The sequence below is a fragment of the Stenella coeruleoalba genome (genome assembly GCF_951394435.1).
Source record: "Stenella coeruleoalba genome assembly, chromosome: 5".
NCBI classification, from domain to species: domain Eukaryota; kingdom Metazoa; phylum Chordata; class Mammalia; order Artiodactyla; family Delphinidae; genus Stenella; species Stenella coeruleoalba.
The window spans coordinates 62,923,208-62,943,555 of record NC_137150.1 but is presented as its reverse complement, the minus strand read 5'-3'; the positions used below and the strand labels follow the sequence as shown (position 1 = coordinate 62,943,555).

Below are 20,348 nucleotides of genomic sequence, written 5' to 3'. Positions count from 1 at the left end.
CCAGAGAACAAGTATACTTCCTATGGAGTTTCTCCAACTCTTCCAAAGTCTTCTATTTTCTGAACAAAGTAGTCCCAGTGCCCTCAACCTAGAACATCACAGTTGTCCTTTTATATAATTACAAAATTGATTAAAAACAATTCTCTTGTTCTTCAAGGTTTCTCTAATAATTAATATACAAAAACTGATTGTTTTGTAGGTAATGGGTCTAGTTAATCCATCTTGGTCATACACAATTGGAATGCTAAGAAAAGCTTAGGGACCTAGCTCAATTCCAACTGAACAGCAATAACCTTTTCAGTTCTTCCTTCTTTTCCCCCCACTCAAAACAATGCCACAAAACAGAATCATAAAAAATACCCTTAACCATACCTTGCATGTTACTAGATTTTAACTTTCTCATTCTCAGGCTTTTGTCTACCTTCACATCACTTGGACCCTGTGAATGATCTTAAAACTTCCAAAATTTTTCAAGCTGTTCTAACTATTATGAATTACCCCATAACAGGCCTAGCTCTGAGGCCTTAAACTTCTGATTTTTTTTTTCTCTTGCATTAGCTGGATATCTTCCTCTGCAGAATTTGTAGTTTTCACATAAAATGTATGTGAAAAAAAAAATATATGTATAAAAAATATGTGAAATAATATATATACACATTTTAATATATACTGTATTATACGTCTTTGTACATACACAAACACACAGGTATCTTCCCAATTCTATGTTCTCTACATATAACTTACATTCATCTATAAGTCACCTTTACCATATTCATCTTGACTTAGGAAAACACAGTCTACCCTTGGATTCAATTCATTGCTATCCATTCTCTTAGCAAGGATAAGAAGTCCCATTCTAGGCATCCTGCCCACTGGTTTCCCCCTGGTGGCCAGTAGTGATTAGTCCCACAGATCTCAAGAAGCAAAACATCATTTAATAGAAATGATTATATGCAAAACAGTCTGCCAAAGTGTGGTATAAAACACCTGGCATACCATAACCTGTTCTATTCCATTAATCATGACTCAGCCCCTAGATTAGTGACCTTCATTTTGCTTTTAACAAGATACACATCATGTATTTTATATGACAGTAGTATCATATAGGTATGTATCTTACATAGCCTATTCTCAAGCAAGTTTCAAATAAAATCCCTCCACTAACAAAATGTAGATTATTATATCTTTAAATTTCTTGTATAACTCATTTTACTGACCTACTACTGTTATTCCAAATTTCCCCCAATGAAAGTGTGGAGACACAAAGACGGCTAGAGAAGTAAAAAGTCACCATAAATTTTTGCTGAGTTCCAAGGCAGATAATCAGCCAATTCAAAGTAACATTCTCAATACAGAATGAGATTATCCAAATATATCTAAATGATCTTTTTGGCTTCCTGATTTCATAACAGAGAGAACAAGCCATTCTTTGAAATGTCTTAGGCCAGTTCCAGACATCAAGAACAAAGTGAAATAATAACGATAAGATGTGTTTAAAGAGTAGAATCACTGAAGAGTAATTCATATCAAATAAAGTCCATCCCATTCGGTAATAAGGAGAGGCTCAGAAGAACCATGCCAATGCAACACAAACATAGCTTGCAAACAAAGGTAACAACATCCATATCACCTGGGAAGGTCAGCCACACAGTATGAATTGTGTATGAGCACTGAATTCGGCAACACTAAGCACCTAATTTATTCACAAATTCTTACTATGAATAATAATCTAATGTCAAGGTTGAAAACCTATTAAAATATCACCAAACCTTTCATGCAGTTCTGAAATAAACTTAGCTCACTTGTGCAACCCTACTCCCTCTGAACAGTGCAAATAATCATAAGGACAAAAGTCATAAGGAATAATAGTGGGCTCCCATAATTAGCCTAAAGCCTTGCTGTTTGTTTCTTAGTATTATAAAAATAAAAACATGTCCATAGTAAAAAAAAAAAAATCAATCCATCAGAAGGAGAATACAGAAAAAATATGAGTCTTCTTCCTACTCTAGATTTCTAGTTTCATTCCCTGGGGGTACCTATGTCAGTAGTTCCTTATATATATAGATTGGAAGAAATTTTACAAGTATATACAGAAATATATGCTTTTAAAAACACAAATGAAAACATACTATACATACCATTCTGCATTGTTTTTCTCAGTTAACAATGTATCTTAGAGATTTTTCCATATCTCCACCTACAGATCTACTTCATTCTAACAGCAGCAAATACTACATTATATGAAGGCATTTATTTAACCAGATGTCTGTTGAGGGATGTTTAGGTTATTTCTAGTTGTTGTTGTTTTTTTTTATTTCAAATAATATGGTGATGAATATCTTTAAATACAAATTTTTGTGTGCAAGTGCAAATATATCTGAAAGATGAATTCCTAGAAGCACAGTCTATTTTTAGAAGTGAACAAATTCTAAACAAGAAGCCAGTTTATCTACAGAGGACACCAGGAAAAACTATAAGTTTAATAATTAGTGATTAAAAGGTGCCTAATATTATTGCAAAGTTAGAAGTTAAAAGTTTTGAAAATTAAAAACTCCTCAACTAGGAAAGATAAAATAGAAGAAAGAGAGAACTTTTACCCCTGGGACAGAAAGATAAAAGGCCTGGAGAGTGAATCATCTAAGATATTTTTTAAAAGAACAAAGAAGAAAAAAATAAAAAAAGAAAATAGCACAAATAAGGTAGGATTTAAAAAAAAAAAGACATTTAGGGGCCTCTTTTCTTGCTTTAACCTAAGGCATAAAATAAAATTGGCTAGATTTGGGACAAATACTATTACAGAGCCAAACCTGGATGTGAGATGACCTAACGACTGCTTGAGGTCCCATACCTACAGGGTTGATATACTCCACCAGGCTCTAAAATGTTGAAAGGAGATCTCCCCCCCCACCCCCCAAAGAAAACAGAGCAATAATCTTCCAGGAATAACATATCTTGTCAATCTCTTTAATTTCTGATCAATTTTACAGAGAAATAGTAACAATCGCCTCATATATACTGAACAAAGCTCAAACCTCTTTGGAAGGTCCAGATTAAAACATAATTTAAAGAGGTTCAGCCTATATTTTCAATCACAATCCCACAATTTTCTAGACCTATCCAGGGCTATTTCTCACCTAACATATAACAGTTAAAAACTTACCTTTCCCAAAGTGCTAGGATTTGAATGCCAAAATACAATCTGATTCATGTTTTTGTCCATTAATGGTCCGTGGGTTTCTTTAAATGAAGTCCATGTTAGCGTCCACAGATCTCTGAGTTCTGCAAAACTGAATACCTCAAGAATGTCAATGCACATACCCAAATTACCACTTGGATACCAATTTATGATGAATAACAGTTATAATAATTATTATGGATATAGGCATTTAGATGTGCAAAATCAGTGGACATGACATCGAACAGCACATTGAGGTAGCAAAATTAGACTTTATGACATTAATACAAACCTAGAGGTACCAAATTTTTATGTATCCTAAAAGTGGCACCATAGTAAGAGCACACAAAGGTGGGGATGATTTGGATACCAACAGTTTCCAGAAATTGGGAAACAAGGTTTAAAGGCAGGCAAACTTTAAAAAATTAGATGTCTTCAATAAGGTATTCACATGCCTACTTTTAGTTTTTTCCAACCTATTTTTAAGAACAGCTTAGATTGTTAAATCTAAAAATGCTTACTAGTTTCTTCTTTGTAAAGCAAACAAACAAAAAGCCTTAAATTCAGGTTTTCCTACTCCGTTATATCCAATCTAATAATAACATTCTAGAACCACTTAGGAGCTACTACCTCATTTGATAGCATGAAACCCATACACATAATCACCTCCCTAGATCTAGATCAATCACTGCATCTAGATAGTGATTCATGCCCAGATCTTACTACAAGCCTGATGTGTCACATGCACTTTTTTCCCATTTGACAACCAAAAAGAATCTGGTTACACTACTTGTTGTTTAGGTCTATGCCTACTATTTATTCCATTCAAGACACCTAAACAAGTAATTTACAAAGGAAACAATTTAACCTTCAGGGATTCATTCTTTTGGAAGCCTCCTACAACTGTTTGGAAGGAGTTAACCTTTTGTGTACCCACCAGGTGAAACCTCTGACTGGATTTTTATAGATTACTATTTTCATCTTTGTTATGAAATACTTCTCACTTATATCTCAAATGTAAAAATACCTCAATTTAAGGAAGAAAACATTACGAAAAACAAAGCAAGTTCATATTACTGAAAAGAAAGCACTTAGAACACTAATTAGAAGCTCAGTGCTACAACTGCAGCTTATCATTTGATGGCCAACTTCTGTCTGGTATCATTCACCTGGAAGTTATTCCCAGAAAAGTAAAGGAACCTGAAAAAAGCCAAATTGATCGCCTTTCCTCTCTACCCACCCCAGAGAAAAATATTAAGACACATTTCTAAATTTCAGTAACTACAAAACAATAACAACAATATCCCGAATCTCTACTGCACTGACATCCTCAAAACCACTGATTAGCAAACTAAGCTGGCATCACTTCTACATTCACAAGTAGGAGCACTGAAGTTCAGAAGTTCCCCCAGCTGATCCAGAATTGGGTTCGTGCGTTCATTAATTCATTCATTTGACAGCATCTAAAGATGCCTAATAATGGCAAAGCACTGCCCTGGATTAAGAGATGAAAAGACGATGTCGCTGTCCCCTACTAGCAGAACAGGACGGGGGACGGAGTAGGAGGGAAATGAACTCTAGGTCAGCTCATCTCAGTGCCCAGGTTCCATCTCTTCACCCCCGAGCGCCAACACTCATGAGCCTGTGACCCCCAGCCATGACCGATTCCTAGAAGACTCAGCCTGTATTTCCTCAACGACCTCGGCCCTCACGACCCCGTTCCCAAAGTTCCTCGTATCCCTGTCTCTCCAGGGAGTCCCACGCCAGGAAGCCTTTCCTTCAGACGCCACCTCATGCGAGATCCACGTTTCCCCGCCCGAGCTTGGAGCTTCTAACAATCTGAGCCCCCAACCCCAACTTTCACCCTTGCCCCGGTCCAGGTTCGGCCCGCAGGTTACCTGCCTGGGATCCGTGGTTCCAGGATGATCACTGACGCCCCGCCCCGCCCATCGCGACGCCCTCCACAACCAGGTACCGCCTCCAGGGCGTAACTTCCGGGTGTCGCGTCCGGCCCGAACTCCTCCCGGCCCCGCAGTCCCGCTAAGCACTTGACGCCGCTAGTTGACGCCACTTCCGGCCTGTTCCTCGGTTCCCCTGGGTTCCAGGCGCTCTCCCATCCTTGTTTACGCGGTTTTTTCTGCTTGCTTTCCTAAACTCCGGCTATGTAGAACAGCCTGGAGAAGAGCATTTTTTTTGTTTTTCAAACTTCTTTGCCAACTTCTGCAGCCTTCCCTTAGATGATCACTTCCTTCTGCTCCTTCTGTACTTTGAACTCATCACTGTTCTCTGGACTCGTCAGGCCGCTCGGAGAATCACAAGGTTTTCTAAATTTTGCTCAAGTGATGCTGCCTCTCACTTGTAACGGTATTACCTAGGCAAGTTACTTAACCTCTCGGTGTCCGTTTCCTCAAGCGTGAAACAGACAATATTAGTACCTAGAATATAAGGTTGGTGTGTGTATTACTTGAGATAATACATGGAAAGCGCTGGCATAGTGAAAGCATTCAATGAGTGTTTATTACAAACGCTCTCTGGTTTCCTGTTGGAACATGCAGATGGTAAAGGAGCTTGGAACCGATTTTCCTCTTATCCTCAGCTTTTAATTAAGTGATTAATTAATGATGCTTGGTACTTCTGAACTGTGAGCTCCTCCAGACAAAGATGGAATTTTGTATAAGAATCCGTTTTGACGCTCCTTGAAATCACCTGCTTGGTTATTGTGCTAGGTACTGAGGGAAAGATGAGTAAAACCCAAGCCCTGCCCTCAAAAATGTGGAGATGCATAGTAAGTTATTATGGGAGGAAGAGAGTCAACCCAGGAAAATATAGATGGGACCAGCTGAGCTGAGGATTTATCTTTAGAACAAAAAAAAAAAAAAATTCACAGAATGTTAGAACTGAAAAGAACTTTAGAGGTAATTATTTAGTCAACCTCTTGATGTTACAAGTAAGGAAAATTGGATCCAGAGAAGCAACTGACCAAAAGTCACAATTAATGGCAGGGCTAGGACCAGAAGCAGGGCTAGGACCAGAAGTAGAGTCTAAAAATACTCACTACCTTCCTCCATTTCCAAAATATGCCTCAAGGTGTTAATAAGGTAAAAGCAGATTCACTTGCAAAACCTTCACTCTCAAGTGAAAAGGACTAGGAAAATCCCAGTCCAAGAGAGACAAGAGCAGTGGAACCCAGCAGTTGCCACAGGATTCTGATGATCGTGTGAATGTTCTGGTCTTGCCACTGCTGGGTTCATTTCAAACACCGTAGCCCCTTCTCCGCTGGCAAACTTCTTATATTTACCCAGAAATGAGGGGTTAAGTATCAATTCCTGTGAGCTCTACCTTCAGTTTTAACTGGCTGGACAGGCATAAGTAACGGATTCTTGCAGTTCCTGAGGGTAAACATAAATACTGTGAATACACTGCCAATAACATGGCACAACTTTATTTAGACTTCTCTTTTGGACACGATTTCTCTTAAATATTCAAACTCTGTTTTAGGACTATGACAAAGCTAACATAGGTATTATTATTGAAATGTTGGTTATGAGTCTGTGTTCCAAATGACCAGGTAATCCCATAGACCCATAGAATAATATAGTTGGAATAGGTGAAATTTAAGGTTTCTTCCAACTCTATCATTAAAAAAGGTAAATGATACTTTTTTTTTTTTTTTTTGCGGTACACGGGCCTCTCACTGTTGTGGCCTCTCCCGTTGCGGAGCACAGGCTCCGGATGCACAGGCCCAGCGGCCATGGCTCATGGGCCTAGCCGCTCCGCGGCATGTGGGATCTCCCCGGACCGGGGCACGAACCTGTGTCCCCTGCATCGGCAGGCGGACTCTCAACCACTGTGCCACCAGGGAAGCCCTCAATGATACTTTTAATGAATCTGTGGTCCATTGGAATTAAATAATTTACTGAAAGTCACAAAATTAGACAATGGCAGTAAGTTCTAAAGTCTAAGCCTCCTAATTTTATTCATTTATTCATTCGTTCAGGAGACACCAGGCCAGGCATTAGGGATACAAAGATGAATGAAATAACCCCCTGCCTTTTAGGAGATTTCTGTATGGTAAGGGAGACAGACCTTTTAATGAAAAAATAATTCCATGTTAATGTTATCATAGGTCCATCTAGTGCCTTCATTCAACCAATGTTCTTTTCCCCCTTTGCTACCAACATACCATAACTTGATAAAAATCAGTATAAAATGTTTTAATCAAATTTTAAATCATTTGAACCATATATATATATATATTTCTTTTTTCTTTTTTTTTGGCCATGCCACGCGGCTTGTGGGATCTCAGTTCCCCAAGATTGAACCCAGGCCACAGCAGTGTAAGTGCCGAATCTTAACGGCTAGACTGCCAGGGAACTCCAAAACCACATTTTTAAGAGTCAATCACAGTTTACACAGGTCTTAGAGTCAGTTTGTTTGGGTTCTACGCCTAGCTCTGCTATTAACTAGCCATGTGACCTTAAACAAATCACTTCCCCTCTTAGCCTCGATTTCCTCTTCAAGGTCCTACCTCCAGTAAACCTTGTGTTAGTCAGTCTAGTAGAAAAAAAGACACATGCTATCTCCCACTGTGACCACTAGATGGCTTTTTTGCTTTGCTTTGCTTTCCCCCTCTCCCCTCTCCTCTCTTCTCTCACTCTTCCTTTCTCCCTTTCTTTCTTTCTTGTTAGTTTCTCTAACCAAAGACATTATTATACCACCTATCTGAATAACCATCTATACTGGTAAAGATTGAGTATCCCAAGACTCTGGGAGAGGACAGTTCTAAAATGTTTGTTGAATGAATGAAAGAAAGAGTGGAGGGGACTTCTCTGGTGGTGCAGTGGTTAAGAATCTGCCTGCCAATGCAGGGGACACGGGTTCGATCCTTCGTCCAGGAAGATCCCACTTGCCACAAAGCAACTAAGCCTGTGCGCCACAGCTACTGAGCCTGCACTTTAGAGCCCGTGAGCCACAACTACTGAGCCTACATGCCACAACTACTGAAGCCCACGTGCCTAGAACCCATGCTCCACGACAAGAGAAGCCACCACAATGAGAAGCCCGTGCACCACATCAAAGAGTAGACCCCGCTCACTACAACTAGAGAAAACCAGCGCACAGCAATGAAGTCCCAATGCAGCCAAAAATAAATAATAGAAAAATAAAAATTGAAAAAAAAACAACTAGCCTAAAAATTTTTTAAATGGACAAGTATTGTTAAGGATTTGGAGAAATTGGAAACCTCAGACATTGCTGTATGTATTGTATGCTAAATGGTGCCAAACAGTTTGGCAGTTTCTCAAAAAGTTAAACATAGAATTACCATACGACCAAGCAATTCTACTTCTAGGTGTATACCCCAGAGAATTAAACACACAGTTTACATAAAAACATGTACACGAAATGTTCATAGCAGCATTATTCATAGTAGCCAAAACAGTAGAAATAACCCAAATATCTACCAGCTGATGATTGGACAAACAAAATGTGGATATCCAGCCATAAAAAGGAACGAAGTATTGCTATATGCTACAACATGGATGGATCTTAAAAACAAAACATTATGCTAACTGAAGGAAACCAGACACAAAAGGCCACATATTGTGTGGGTCCATTTATATGAAATGTCCAGAATATGTAAGCCCATAGAGATAGATTAGTGTCTTTATTAGAGTAGATCTGTGTTTGCTGGGGATAAGGAGAAAGGGGAATGGTAAGTGGCTACTTAATGGACACAGGGTTTCTTTTTGTGGTCCTAAAATATTCTGGAATTTGAGAGTGATGATGATGTACAATTTTGTGAATATACTAAAAATCATTGTATCGTACACTTTCAAAGGGTGAGTTGTGTAGTATGTGAGTTCTAGCTCAATAAAAAGTTAATTATCCTTTAAAGAAAAGAGTACCTCACTTGAAATTTAAAAGGAAAAAGAGTTTTTATGGATCAGAAAAAAGAACAAACATGAGTTAAGGGAACAGGAATATCACCTGATTGATGACAGGTGCAGAATACAGAGAATCATTGCCATTGACAAACATGAAGAGTGTCCAGAACAACCCATGTAGTGAGAAACTAGAGATTGCTTCTCTTATGAGAAATGGTGGTACCTGAGGAAGAGCCTAAGAAGAGCAGGCTGGGACAGACTAGTTAGCATATTTAAATATTTGATGAAAGACTGTTCTAATTAAAGGAAGACAGTGTATAGCAAAAGTAGAATCATGGAGTAATTACTTTTGAGAACAAAAGTAGAATCAGGGAGTGGAAAGTCCTAAGGAATAGTGCAAATTTTTAGCAAGCAAAAATGTCTACCATGCAGAGTACTGAGCTCCCCATCATTGAGAGCATTCAAGAGAGGTGGGTAATCTTGTGCTAGGAATGTTGTTGAGGCATTCCTATATTTGAGAGAATATTAGACTAAATAAGCTAGAGCATCTCTCAAATTTATATATATGTAGCCTTTTTCTAAATGGTGCCAGTTTGTCAGAAAAATCTGAAAAGGATTCTTATTAGCAGATGAAATGGTCTCTTCGGTAAAATGATATGGTGGGAAATCCGGAGAAAGATCTGAGAAAACATAAAGGTGAACTACAGCCTAATTGCACTTTCAACATGCAATGAAATTGGATGCCAGAGAATGCCAGGAGTGGTATCCTGTTGAGAAGGGACATTTTTCGTACATGATTTTCAGTTCAGAAGTTGACAGATGGCATTTAGTGAAAAACTATTTGCAAACCTAAAGTGATAAGCAGAGCCCACTGGAAAGCTGAGAGGCTGAAACATGGGGAGATAGCAGTGAATGAATTCTCAGTTCGATTTTTGGCTGCATTCAACTCAAATTTTGTTGCAGCACATGGGCGTGATCTTTAAATATGCTCAGTAGTACATTGTTGATCTCTGCCATTTCATCTGGTGAAAATGATTAACATGTGACGGAGTCATTCTTGCCCTAGCTGGGTCTCCTTTAGAAATCCTGATGGCTTATCTTATTAAGATACTGAATATGTGTGTGCGTGTGTGTGTGTGTGGGGTGTATCTCCAAGGCTCAGAACTTGAGCAAGCCACTTGAATTTATAAAAATTATCATTACTGATGGTATTGTATAGTGAAGAAATTATTTTTATCCCATCTCTCATTTCAGACACTAATATGAGCAGCTTTTGTCCTCAAGTGTCAGCCAACTTCACTGTGGAAGTGTGTACTCACTGCCCTTTTCTTCACTATATTAGTTACAATAGGTTTAAAGGCTTTAACAAACAGATCCAAATTTCTTTCTTTAGCCAGTAACAGTCCATGTTGGTTCCAGTCAGTGGGCCAGCTCTCCTTTACAGAATCATTTGAGAAGTCTGGCTTCTGCGGCTTTATCCTCCCCGGGAGGCTTGTGTCCATTTGTATCCCACAGTGAGAGGGGAAAGGACATTAAAGAGAACATGTGAGAGATTTTATCACTCCAGCTGGAAAGCAATATTTTGCATTCGTTCCAGAAAAACCTGATTGGTTTACCAAAGCAGTCTGCTCTGATGGCTTCATGTCACTATCAAATGAAGTGTTACAACACCACACCTTGATTCCAGAGCTAAAAGATCACCAATGCAGGGAAAGCCAAGTTTAGATAGCTAGCTCTGTTTTACCATGAGTATATATTTACACGTTCTAGTACATAAAAATTTTATATTTACATTCTTATATTTTTCTTTTAAGCTGTAATGAACTACTATTTTAATTGAGGTATAGTTGATTTACAATATTGTGTTAGTTTCAGGTGTACAGCTAAGTAATTCATTATATTATATATATATACATTTTTTCTTCAGATTCTTTTCCATTTTAGGTTATTACAAGATATTGAATATACTTCTTTGTAAACCTTATTTCTATTATGGTTTATTACTGGATATTGAATATAGTTCCCTGTGCTATACAATAGGACCTTGTTGTTTACCCATTTTTTTATATAACAGTTTGCATCTGCTAGTCCCAAACTCCCAATCCAACCCTCCCCTGCACCCCCTTGGCAACCACAAGTCTGTTCTCTGTCTGTGAGTTCTGTTTCTGTTTCATAGATAAGTTCATTTGTGTCATATTTTAGATTCCATATGTAAGTGATATCATAAGGTATTTGTCTTTATATTTCTGACTTACTTCATTTAGTATAATAATCTCTAGGTCCATGCATGTAGCCACAAATGGCATTATTTCATTCTTTTTTATGGCTGAGTAATATTCCACTATATATGTGTACCACATCTTCTTTATCCATTTATCTGTCAGTGGACATTTAGGTTGTTTCCATGTCTTGGCTATTGTAAATAGTGCTGCTATGAACATAGGGGTATATCTATATTTTCGAATTATAGTTTTGTCTGGATATATGCCCAGGACTGGGATTGTTGGATCGTATGGCATCTCTATTTTTAGTTTTTTTTTAGGAACCTCCATACTGTTCTCCATAGTGGCTGCACCAACTTGCATTCCCACCAACAGTGTAGGAGCGTTCCCTTTTCTCCACACCCTCTCCAGTATTTGTTATTTGTAGACTTTTTAATCATGGCCATTGAATATATTTCTTTTTCTTTTTTTCTTGTTTTTGGCTGCATTGGGTCTTCATTGCTGCACGTGGGCTTTCTCTAGTTGCGTTGAGCGGGGACTACTCTTTGTTGAGGTGCACGGGTTTCTCACTGCGGTGGCTTCTCTTGTTGCGGAGCATGGGCTCTAGGCACTTGGGCTTCAGTAGTTGTGGCACGTGGGCTCAGTAGTTGTGGCTCACAGGCTGTAGAGCACAGGCTCAGTAGTTGTGGCACACAGGCTTAATTGCTCTGCAGCATGTGGGATCTTCCCAGACCAGGGATCAAACCCGTGTCCCCTGCACTGGCAGGCGGATTCTTAACCACTGTGTCACCAGGGAAGTCCTGATCAACTGATCTATTTGTGAATTGCAACACCATGACAGCAATGAAAATGACATATTTAAGAAGCAAAAGCAGTAACATGCAAATGATGTGGAAGTGTGTTAGTCAAGAGGAATGGCATCCTGCTAAGTAGCACTTGTTGGAACTAATAAGAAGACAATTTAAGAATGTAATAGTTCATCACAACAATCAAGAGACTGTCAAGGGGTCAAGTGGTCTGTAAACAACATCATGGTGGCACCTGCTATATTAGCTTGCTACACTGCCATAGATTGGGCCCATAAGGAGTCCAAATAGATTTAGACAGTTTATTATTTACATAGACAGCAAAAGAAAGATCAGCATGGTATCTGCTACCTAGTCCCACAGTATGGCACCAAACAGGAGGGGCTGGATGACAGATTACAGGAACTGTGGGGATCGCTGTTGTTGAGGAGCAGGGCAGGGTCAGCAATTGCATGAAACCGAGAGTGAGTGCCCTCTTCAATTTTGCCCACCCTAATCCCGGCCTTGCTGAGAAGCCAACTCTAAACTACTGCCAAGCAAGGCAGGGAGGAGCTGAGTCCTGCCCAGATTCACAATAAAGAGACCAGATATTTCTCATTCTCGAGGTCAAGGAGACCTTCCCGACTACCCATGCGTAGAAAGACTCCTTGGGGGCCAAAAAGGGAGGGGGCACCACGGCATAATACGTGGCATCAACCTTCCCATAGGCTTCTGCGCCAGAATCCATCTTGGCTAAGAGGTGCGCACGCACACGGGGAGGACACTGAGTTAACCAAATACGGACTCTGAGTCAGGCAAAGCAAGATGATTGGCCAGAGGAAACCCAGAAGAAAGGCCCCATGTAAGTGATTTAAACTACCACAAAGGCGCGACTCTCTCTCTGAGCCCACCCATGTGTGTCTATTCACATGTACTTTTTTGCTCCTAATAAACCTTTTACTTGTTTCACTAAAAAAAAATAGAATAATAAAAAAAATAAACTGCCAAGCAGTTTTATAGACTTACACAGAAATTTGCAGCTGTACCTAAGGGGAGGGAGGTGCAAGGCAGAAAGTTCTGTGTTCAAATAAAACTAGGGAGATAGATGAGAAATGACCCGTGGCTGACTCCAAGATGTAGATGAGAAAAATGCCTCAAAACGGCTCCACACCATGCTGATCTCCACTTCCTCCAGGAGCAATTTCAGAACTGTTAAGCCTTGCCTACATGGCCTTTGTGGAGGTACTCGAAGTTGTTAGGATGGACGGCAGAATTGTTCCCCTAGAGGCCGACATCTGAAAAGACAATACTGAATCTATTGCTTCCTACAGTAAGGGAAAGCTGTGCTGGTCATACATAGTCTCTCCAAGCAGAGCAGACTGTTGATCTTACATATAGTTTTTGGGCAAGGTTGAATTCAGGGATTGGCGAATTTTAGAGGCAGTAGAGATTGATGCCACTTGTAAGAGGCTGGTTGATGTTGAATGTTGGCACTCAGAGGCGTGTGCCCTGGGCTGTTTGTGATTGGCTGGCTATCAAAAGTGAGAGGCTGGGACTTCCCTGGTGGCTCAGTGGTTAAGAACCCGCCTGCCGGGCTTCCCTGGTGGCGCGGTGGTTGAGGGTCCGCCTGCCGATGCAGGGGATGGGGGTTCGTGCCCTGGTCCGGGAGGATCCCACATGCTGCGGAGCGGCTGGGCCCGTGGGCCATGGCCGCTGAGCCTGTGCGTCCGGAGCCTGTGCTCTGCAACGGGAGAGGCCACAACAGTGAGAGGCCCGCGTACCGCAAAAAAAAAAAAAAAAAAAAAAAAAGAATCCGCCTGCCAATTCAGGGTACACGGGTTCGATCCCTGGTCTGGGAAGATCCCACATGCCGCAGAGCAACTAAGCCCGTACACTCTACTACTGAGCCTGCGCTCTAGAGCCCGCGAACCACAACTACTGAGCCCATGTGCCACAACTACTGAAGCCCAAGTGCCTAGAGCCCGTGCTCTGCAACAAGAGAAGCCACCACAGTGAGAAGCCCGTGCACCGCAACAAAGAGTAGCCCCCACTTGACGCAACTAGAGAAAGCCCACGTGCAGCAACAAAGACCCAACGCAGCCAAAAAAAAAAAAAAAAAAAAAAAAAAATGAGGGGCTGTCCTTGATAGGTTGTCCTTGACGGATTAGATGGGTTCTGACTGCTACTTGTTTTCAGGGCTTCAAGGCAATAGGTACTTTCCTAGGAGTAGGAACCTGGTTTTATTTTCAACAGGTAAAAGAAAATCTATGAAAATAATCCTTCATCTTTGCTAAAATTGGTGAAACATTAGTGAATAAAACCGCTCCATTGTTTTTTTCTCTGAAACTTCCAGACTGCCTTCTAGCCCCCTGATGGACTGTGGAGACCGCCTGAGGCCAACTGCATCTTTAAAAACTTTGTCCCAGCCTGAACGAGGCTTTATTTATCTTTAGTCTCCTGCCTACAGCCTAGCACATAATAGGTGCTCAATTGGTGGTTGAAGTATTGGAAATCACAATCTTTAGGAATGGCAGAAGAAGAAAGAAATGGAAGGATTGGGCAGACAGGAAAGTTGAAGGTTTCACTAGGTCGCTGTATGACGGTTCTGTAAATATTTGATATTAGTACCGTACCCATTTAGGTGAAATGAATGATTTGTGTATTTTATGTGTTCCAGGTGTGTGTCATATCACATAATTGTGAGGATCCCAGATATCTGTCCCTGTTAAGAAGGATCGTGTAGATGAAAACTGTGATGAGGACACAGCGCCACCAACTTAGGGAACCTAGGACTTGTCCAGAGTAGCCAGCCCCTCTGGGCCAGCGGTTTGCAAATCTCGACTTGCTGGCAATTCCACTCATTTTCCATCGTCCTCCCTGATCTACTTTGTGCAGGGAGCAGGACAAGAGCCAACAAAGAGGAGACGACAAGGATCTGCAGAGCGCGGGGCTGTGGTCCGGGGAAGGAGGAGGTCTGGGATGGATGATGGGCATCGGCGCCCTGGAGCGGCCCGGGGGGCGGGAGGCGATGCCGAGCTCACATTGGCCCAGCAGGTGCCCCTCCTCGCGGGGCCGGCCCAGCGCGCAGTGAAAGTGATATCGCCCTGGGGCCATGAGCTGAGGCGACCTCGGCGACTGAGGAAACATGGCTGAGTTTACGCGGCTGCAGAACTGCCTGGCGCTGATCCGCCTACGAAACCCGCCTGTCAACGCGCTCAGGTAACGGGCTCGGCCGCCTTCAGCCCGGGGACAGCGAGCAGGGTCTTAGCCGCCTGCCTGCAGTGGAAGCTTTGACTCTCCCCTGCTGGTTTAAACGGAGAGAGACACTGAAACGGATTAAACCTGGGCATATGCCAGGGCCTTTTACATTGGTTAGCTCAGTTCCTGTTTGCAGAGAACTCTCTCACTGGTAAGGAAACCGAGGCTGAGAGGCAGACAGATGGCTACGAAGCGGGGGAGCTGCGATGGATCGGGTCTGTCCGTGCTCCCTTCGCGCTGGACTCTTCTGCTTGCTTGCAACTTTGACTTCTCAGCCGTACTTTCTATTCCAAAGGTCTTAGTGCAATGCTGGCTGGACCTTGATCCTTCACTTCCCAACCTCGAGTCCAGGCCACCCTTATAATGTGTGACTAAAAGTTTTAGGAATCCAACAATAAAGTGGCTTCGCACTGTTAAAAATATAGATCCCCTTTAATGCCAACACAGTGAGTAAAAGAGGATTGTGTCCTGGCCCAGATATGCAAAGGTATATCTCTTGGTCTGTTCTAAACCTTAAGGTCTTAGTGCTTCCGTGGAAGATCCATGTTGGGTTAAGCCCATATCAGAATAAGCCTATTAAATAGCGTTTTCTGAAAAACTACTGTGGAGTACCTTCCTTGTTAAACTTGTAAAAGCATTACTTTTTAAAAGTGAGATTAACGCTGCTCTTTTGAAAGTTAATGACGTTATATAGGTTTGGTTCTTTTATATCTCTGAAAAAAGTATAGTGATACATCAGCCTAGGAAAAAGTCACCTATCCACAGGGAGTAGGATTAGAAGAAATGATAATTTACGGAGAACATATAAAGCATAAAGAGAAAGACTTTTGGTCAAAATCCTTATCACATGATGCTGGAGCAAAAAGAGACTGTAATGAGAAGACATACTAATTTTAACTGAATTTTCATCCTACTATCATCAGATTTGATTTTATCATTAGCACTAATATAATTATTTTAATATAAAATTTTGCATTTAAAAATATAAAAAATCAGAAATAAAATCATTCAAGGATGATAATGTCCACTTACTTGCCACTCTCAGAAAAAAGCAAAATATTTATTATTTTGGCTTTGATGAAGAAAAACATGAGTAATATGATTACATATCAGTTTTGAACTTGACTGTATTCCTATTAGAATTACTAAATATTAGGACTCTGCCTTAACCTCTGCTCATAATGGGAAACTGTGCCCATCTAGAACTTGGGGAAAAAGGTTCCACAGTCTACTACCTATAACTAGGAATATTTTACCATAACTACTTAAAATGTTTCTGTTATTTAACCTGCCCCCTAGCCCCCCTTGCAGGAGAAATGTTAGTATCTACCTCATTAAGTTGTTGTGAGGTTTAAATGTGTTAGAGATTATAAACTGGCACTTAGCAGATGTTAGCTATCATTAGTACTATTAGTCAGAAGGCCTGTTACAAGCCCCTACCAGCAGGCCCCGCTGCTCAGGATTCATTGCAGCTGCATCAAGATTTTCTCCACTTGGGAATAAATGCTTTCTTGCCCTTTCCCATCTACCTTCTTCTGAACTTATATTTAGGTAGAGGTGTGTGTCCCAGCACATTCATCAAGTTTAACAGGTTCCCAATTTTTTTTTTTTTGCTTTACACTTTTCTTCTTCCCTTCCTTCCTTTCTCCCTTCCTATTTCTAATTTTATGTGGGAAATTATTTCTTCCTAGCTAAGTGAGAGATTCTTATTTGAATATTTTTGGGCCCAAACAAATAGTTCAAATCTTTCCTTGCTTCCTTTAGCCAGCCAGGTTTCCTTCTATTCAGGTGAATGCCAACCCTCTTTACAAGTGTAGGACATGTCTGATTACTAGGCCCATCTCCCAGAACAATGGCTTTCACACTTTTTAAAATTATAATCCACACAGGAATCCATGTTTTACATAGCAACCTAAGACACACACACATACAAATACATAACTGAAAACAAAGTTTCGTGAAACTTATTTGTTTTGTTCGATATATTATATTTTCTTTTCTATTTCTTTGTTTGAAGAATGCTGGTCACAAGCCACGGCTTGATTCGCTGACCCCCTGGCTTTAAAAAATTGTCACAAGAAAGGCTTCCTATAGTGACAGAAGCTAAAGATCTTTGGTCATCACTCATGAAATGTTACCTTTAGACTCCATTTCTCCATGCCTGACAATATTAAGGGGAGAAAATAATTTCTTAACCCCTGTGACCTTGACATTGCTGCGAAGTTGTTGTCCTTTTCACTCAACTAGAATCTAGTAAAGCTATATCTACTACAGCCATTTTCATTTTTCTTTTTTTCCTGTGTTTTATATTTGCAAAATTAGCAAGAACATAAGAAATAAAAGAGTAGGGGTTGGTTGAAATGGGAAAAGCCAGCCTTGTCTCCTCAGTGGCGCAGATTGGGCTCATTTTCCAGCCATCATTTACCCAGAAGGAAATATGTGCCTTTTGGACTTCTCAGTAGTATGGATGGTTCAGAATCAGTTTTCCATTAGCAGATTTGGTTTCTAATTAACTAGTTGAAGGCAAGAGGTTTTGTTTGATTTCAGCGGGGTTAAATGGTGGAAAAAAGGGAATTGCCATAAACAAGGGCAAGTATCTCCTTTATTCCCTGAGGTTTTAACTCAGTTGCTGGTCTGAACAATCTGGCTTTATGGACATTTGTTGTTGTTTGTTTTAAGATTTTTTTTTCACTCTGTATAAAATTTTCCCCCAATACTTAGAACTCTAAGGCAAAACTGATTGGACTCTGGTTCTATCGTTTTTCCTTTAAGCAATTCCTCACCACTCTTCCCAGTTCTCCTCCTTTATCATCCCTTGGCACTTGTTGATCCTCTGCTTCATGGCAAATTCTCCTCTCTTGGTCTCTGTGACTTTGGGCTCCCTTGGTACTGAATCACTCTGCTGAGCCTCTCCCACCTCTTAGATCATCTAGATCTACCCTCAGCTCTCTGTTCTTTTTCTTTGGCAGACTCATTCAATCTTGGCTTTAACTATCTCCTCTGTGGATGACTCCCTCATCTACTGAAATTTGGCAAAGTCTACTACATGCCCTTTCTTTCCCAGACCTTGCCTTTACCGCCTAAATTAGTTAGGATTAGGCTTGGCTGCTAGTGACAGAAAACTCAAAATCATGATGGATTAAATAAGAAAAAGTTGATGTCTCTCACAGCAGCGTCCTGGAATGACTGGTATGGCTGCTCCACAATCATCAGTGATCCCAATTCTGTCTATCTTTTGCTCCGCCATCCTCAATAAACAGCTTCCACCTCTTGATCCATAATGGCTGCTCCAAATCTAGCCATCATATCTGCATTCCTGCCAAAAGTAGGGAGGAAAGAAAAAGCAAAAAGCATACCCAATCCTTTGAGGACTATTCCCAAAAGTTGCATGTACCAAATCCGTTTCCATCCCATTGGCCAGAAATTAATGCCTCGGGCTGACCTTACTGCTGGGAAATGTAGTCTTTATTTTGGGCAGCCATGTATCCAGCTAAAAACCAGATGTTTAATACTTCGAAGAATGTTGGGATGGAGGGATATTTGGGGGTAACTTGCAGCCCCTGCCACATCACTTAGACTGTTATTTTTAGACAATTTCAGTTTCTTATATTATGCCAATATGACAAATTGAAAAAACTTTCTTGGGACTTCCCTGGTGACGCAGTGGTTAAGAATCCGCCTGCCAATGCAGGGGACACGGGTTCAATCCCTGGTCTGGGAAGATCCCACATGCTGCGGAGCAATTAAGCCCGTGCGCCACAACTACTGAGCCTGCTCTCTAGAGCCTGTGAGCCACAACCACTGAGCCCATGCGCCACAACTACTGGAGCCCAAGTGCCTAGAGCCTGTGCTCCACAACAAGAGAAGCCACTGCAATGAGAACCCCGCGCACCACAACAAAGAGTAACCCCCGCTCACAACAACTAGAGAAAGCCCACACTCAGCAACAAAGATCCGACACAGCCAAAAATAAATAAATAATAAATTTATTTTTAAAAACAAGACTTTCTTTCCTCTCGGGAGTTCCACGTCACTTTCTTTGTACCTTTATTACAGCACTTATTTTAGTGTGATCTTGTGTTGTGTACATTTTGTTCTCCCTAGGATGTTGTAAGCCCTCACTGTACATAGGATATGTATATAATATTTTTAAATTGATAGTGCTGATTCTAAGTGGTCAAAGTTACAGCAAAATGTAGGAAAACACTTTTTTTCCTAAAGTTTATGTGTTTAATCAACTCAGTGCTTAATTTACAGTAAATATATATATTATTTGTTAAATTAGTGAAAGTTTAATGATAAGTATCTAGGATTTTTATACATTGTGTATATGTTTAATTTTTCATTGTTAAGAAAGGAAAAAAAACTCTGAGATGGTAGAAATTTGATTCTGACTTATGCTTCATGTAATTTTTTTCCCTTTTAGTGAGACTGTTCTCCGTGGAATAAAAGAGGGTCTGCAGAAAGCTCTAACAGACCATACAGTAAAAGCCATTGTGATTTGTGGAGCAGATGGCATCTTCTCTGCAGGTAACCAGTGTCTAACCCTCTCCCATGCTCTCTGAAATCCTGCCACAGACTGAGATCAATGCTGCATTATCTGTTCTTGTGGGTAATACTATAGTGTGGGTAATGAATATGGGAGTTGAATGGGAATGAGAAACATTGTGGAGAAAGAGACAAGAGTCATAGGAGAGAACCCAGAGAAGATGCTGACCTTACTCTCTTTTATATTGGATTGGGCCTTTGGAGGACATTTAGTTCCAGGCTTGATGGCTATTATAGCTGCTAGTATACATCTGCTGGTACATATCTGCTCTGCATGTGTCACCATCCTATGTGAGCTTGGGCAAGTCCCTTAAATCTCCTGAAACTCAATTTCTCTATTTATAAAATAGATACCATAATATTTATATCTTAACAGGTTTTTGTGAGAGTAAATGAGATAACACATCTGAAAGCCCTAGAGCAGTGCTTGCATGCAGAACATGTTCGATAAATGTTATTTTTTATTTTACACAGA

General features: G+C 40.5%; 2 protein-coding genes across 3 annotated transcripts in view; one reads left to right on the top strand and one right to left on the bottom strand.

The window, feature by feature from the left end:
• The window catches only part of MAP3K13 (mitogen-activated protein kinase kinase kinase 13), a 163,930-nt gene extending 158,723 nt beyond the window's left edge, over positions 1-5,207 (bottom strand). Inside the window, exons 1-2 of the mRNA XM_079921837.1 lie at positions 5,074-5,207; positions 3,161-3,287 (exon numbers count right to left, since the gene is read on the bottom strand). The gene's annotated coding sequence lies outside the window, so the exon portion shown is untranslated. The remainder of the gene's footprint in view (positions 1-3,160; positions 3,288-5,073) is intronic.
• Positions 5,208-14,803: 9,596 nt separating this feature from the next.
• The window catches only part of EHHADH (enoyl-CoA hydratase and 3-hydroxyacyl CoA dehydrogenase), a 50,664-nt gene continuing 45,119 nt past the window's right edge, over positions 14,804-20,348 (top strand). For both annotated transcript variants that reach the window (XM_079921836.1, XM_079921835.1), the window contains exons 1-2: positions 14,804-15,286; positions 19,752-19,855. In XM_079921836.1, coding sequence (XP_079777962.1) covers positions 19,838-19,855 — 18 coding nt within the window. In that variant the 5' untranslated portion in view covers positions 14,804-15,286; positions 19,752-19,837. The remainder of the gene's footprint in view (positions 15,287-19,751; positions 19,856-20,348) is intronic.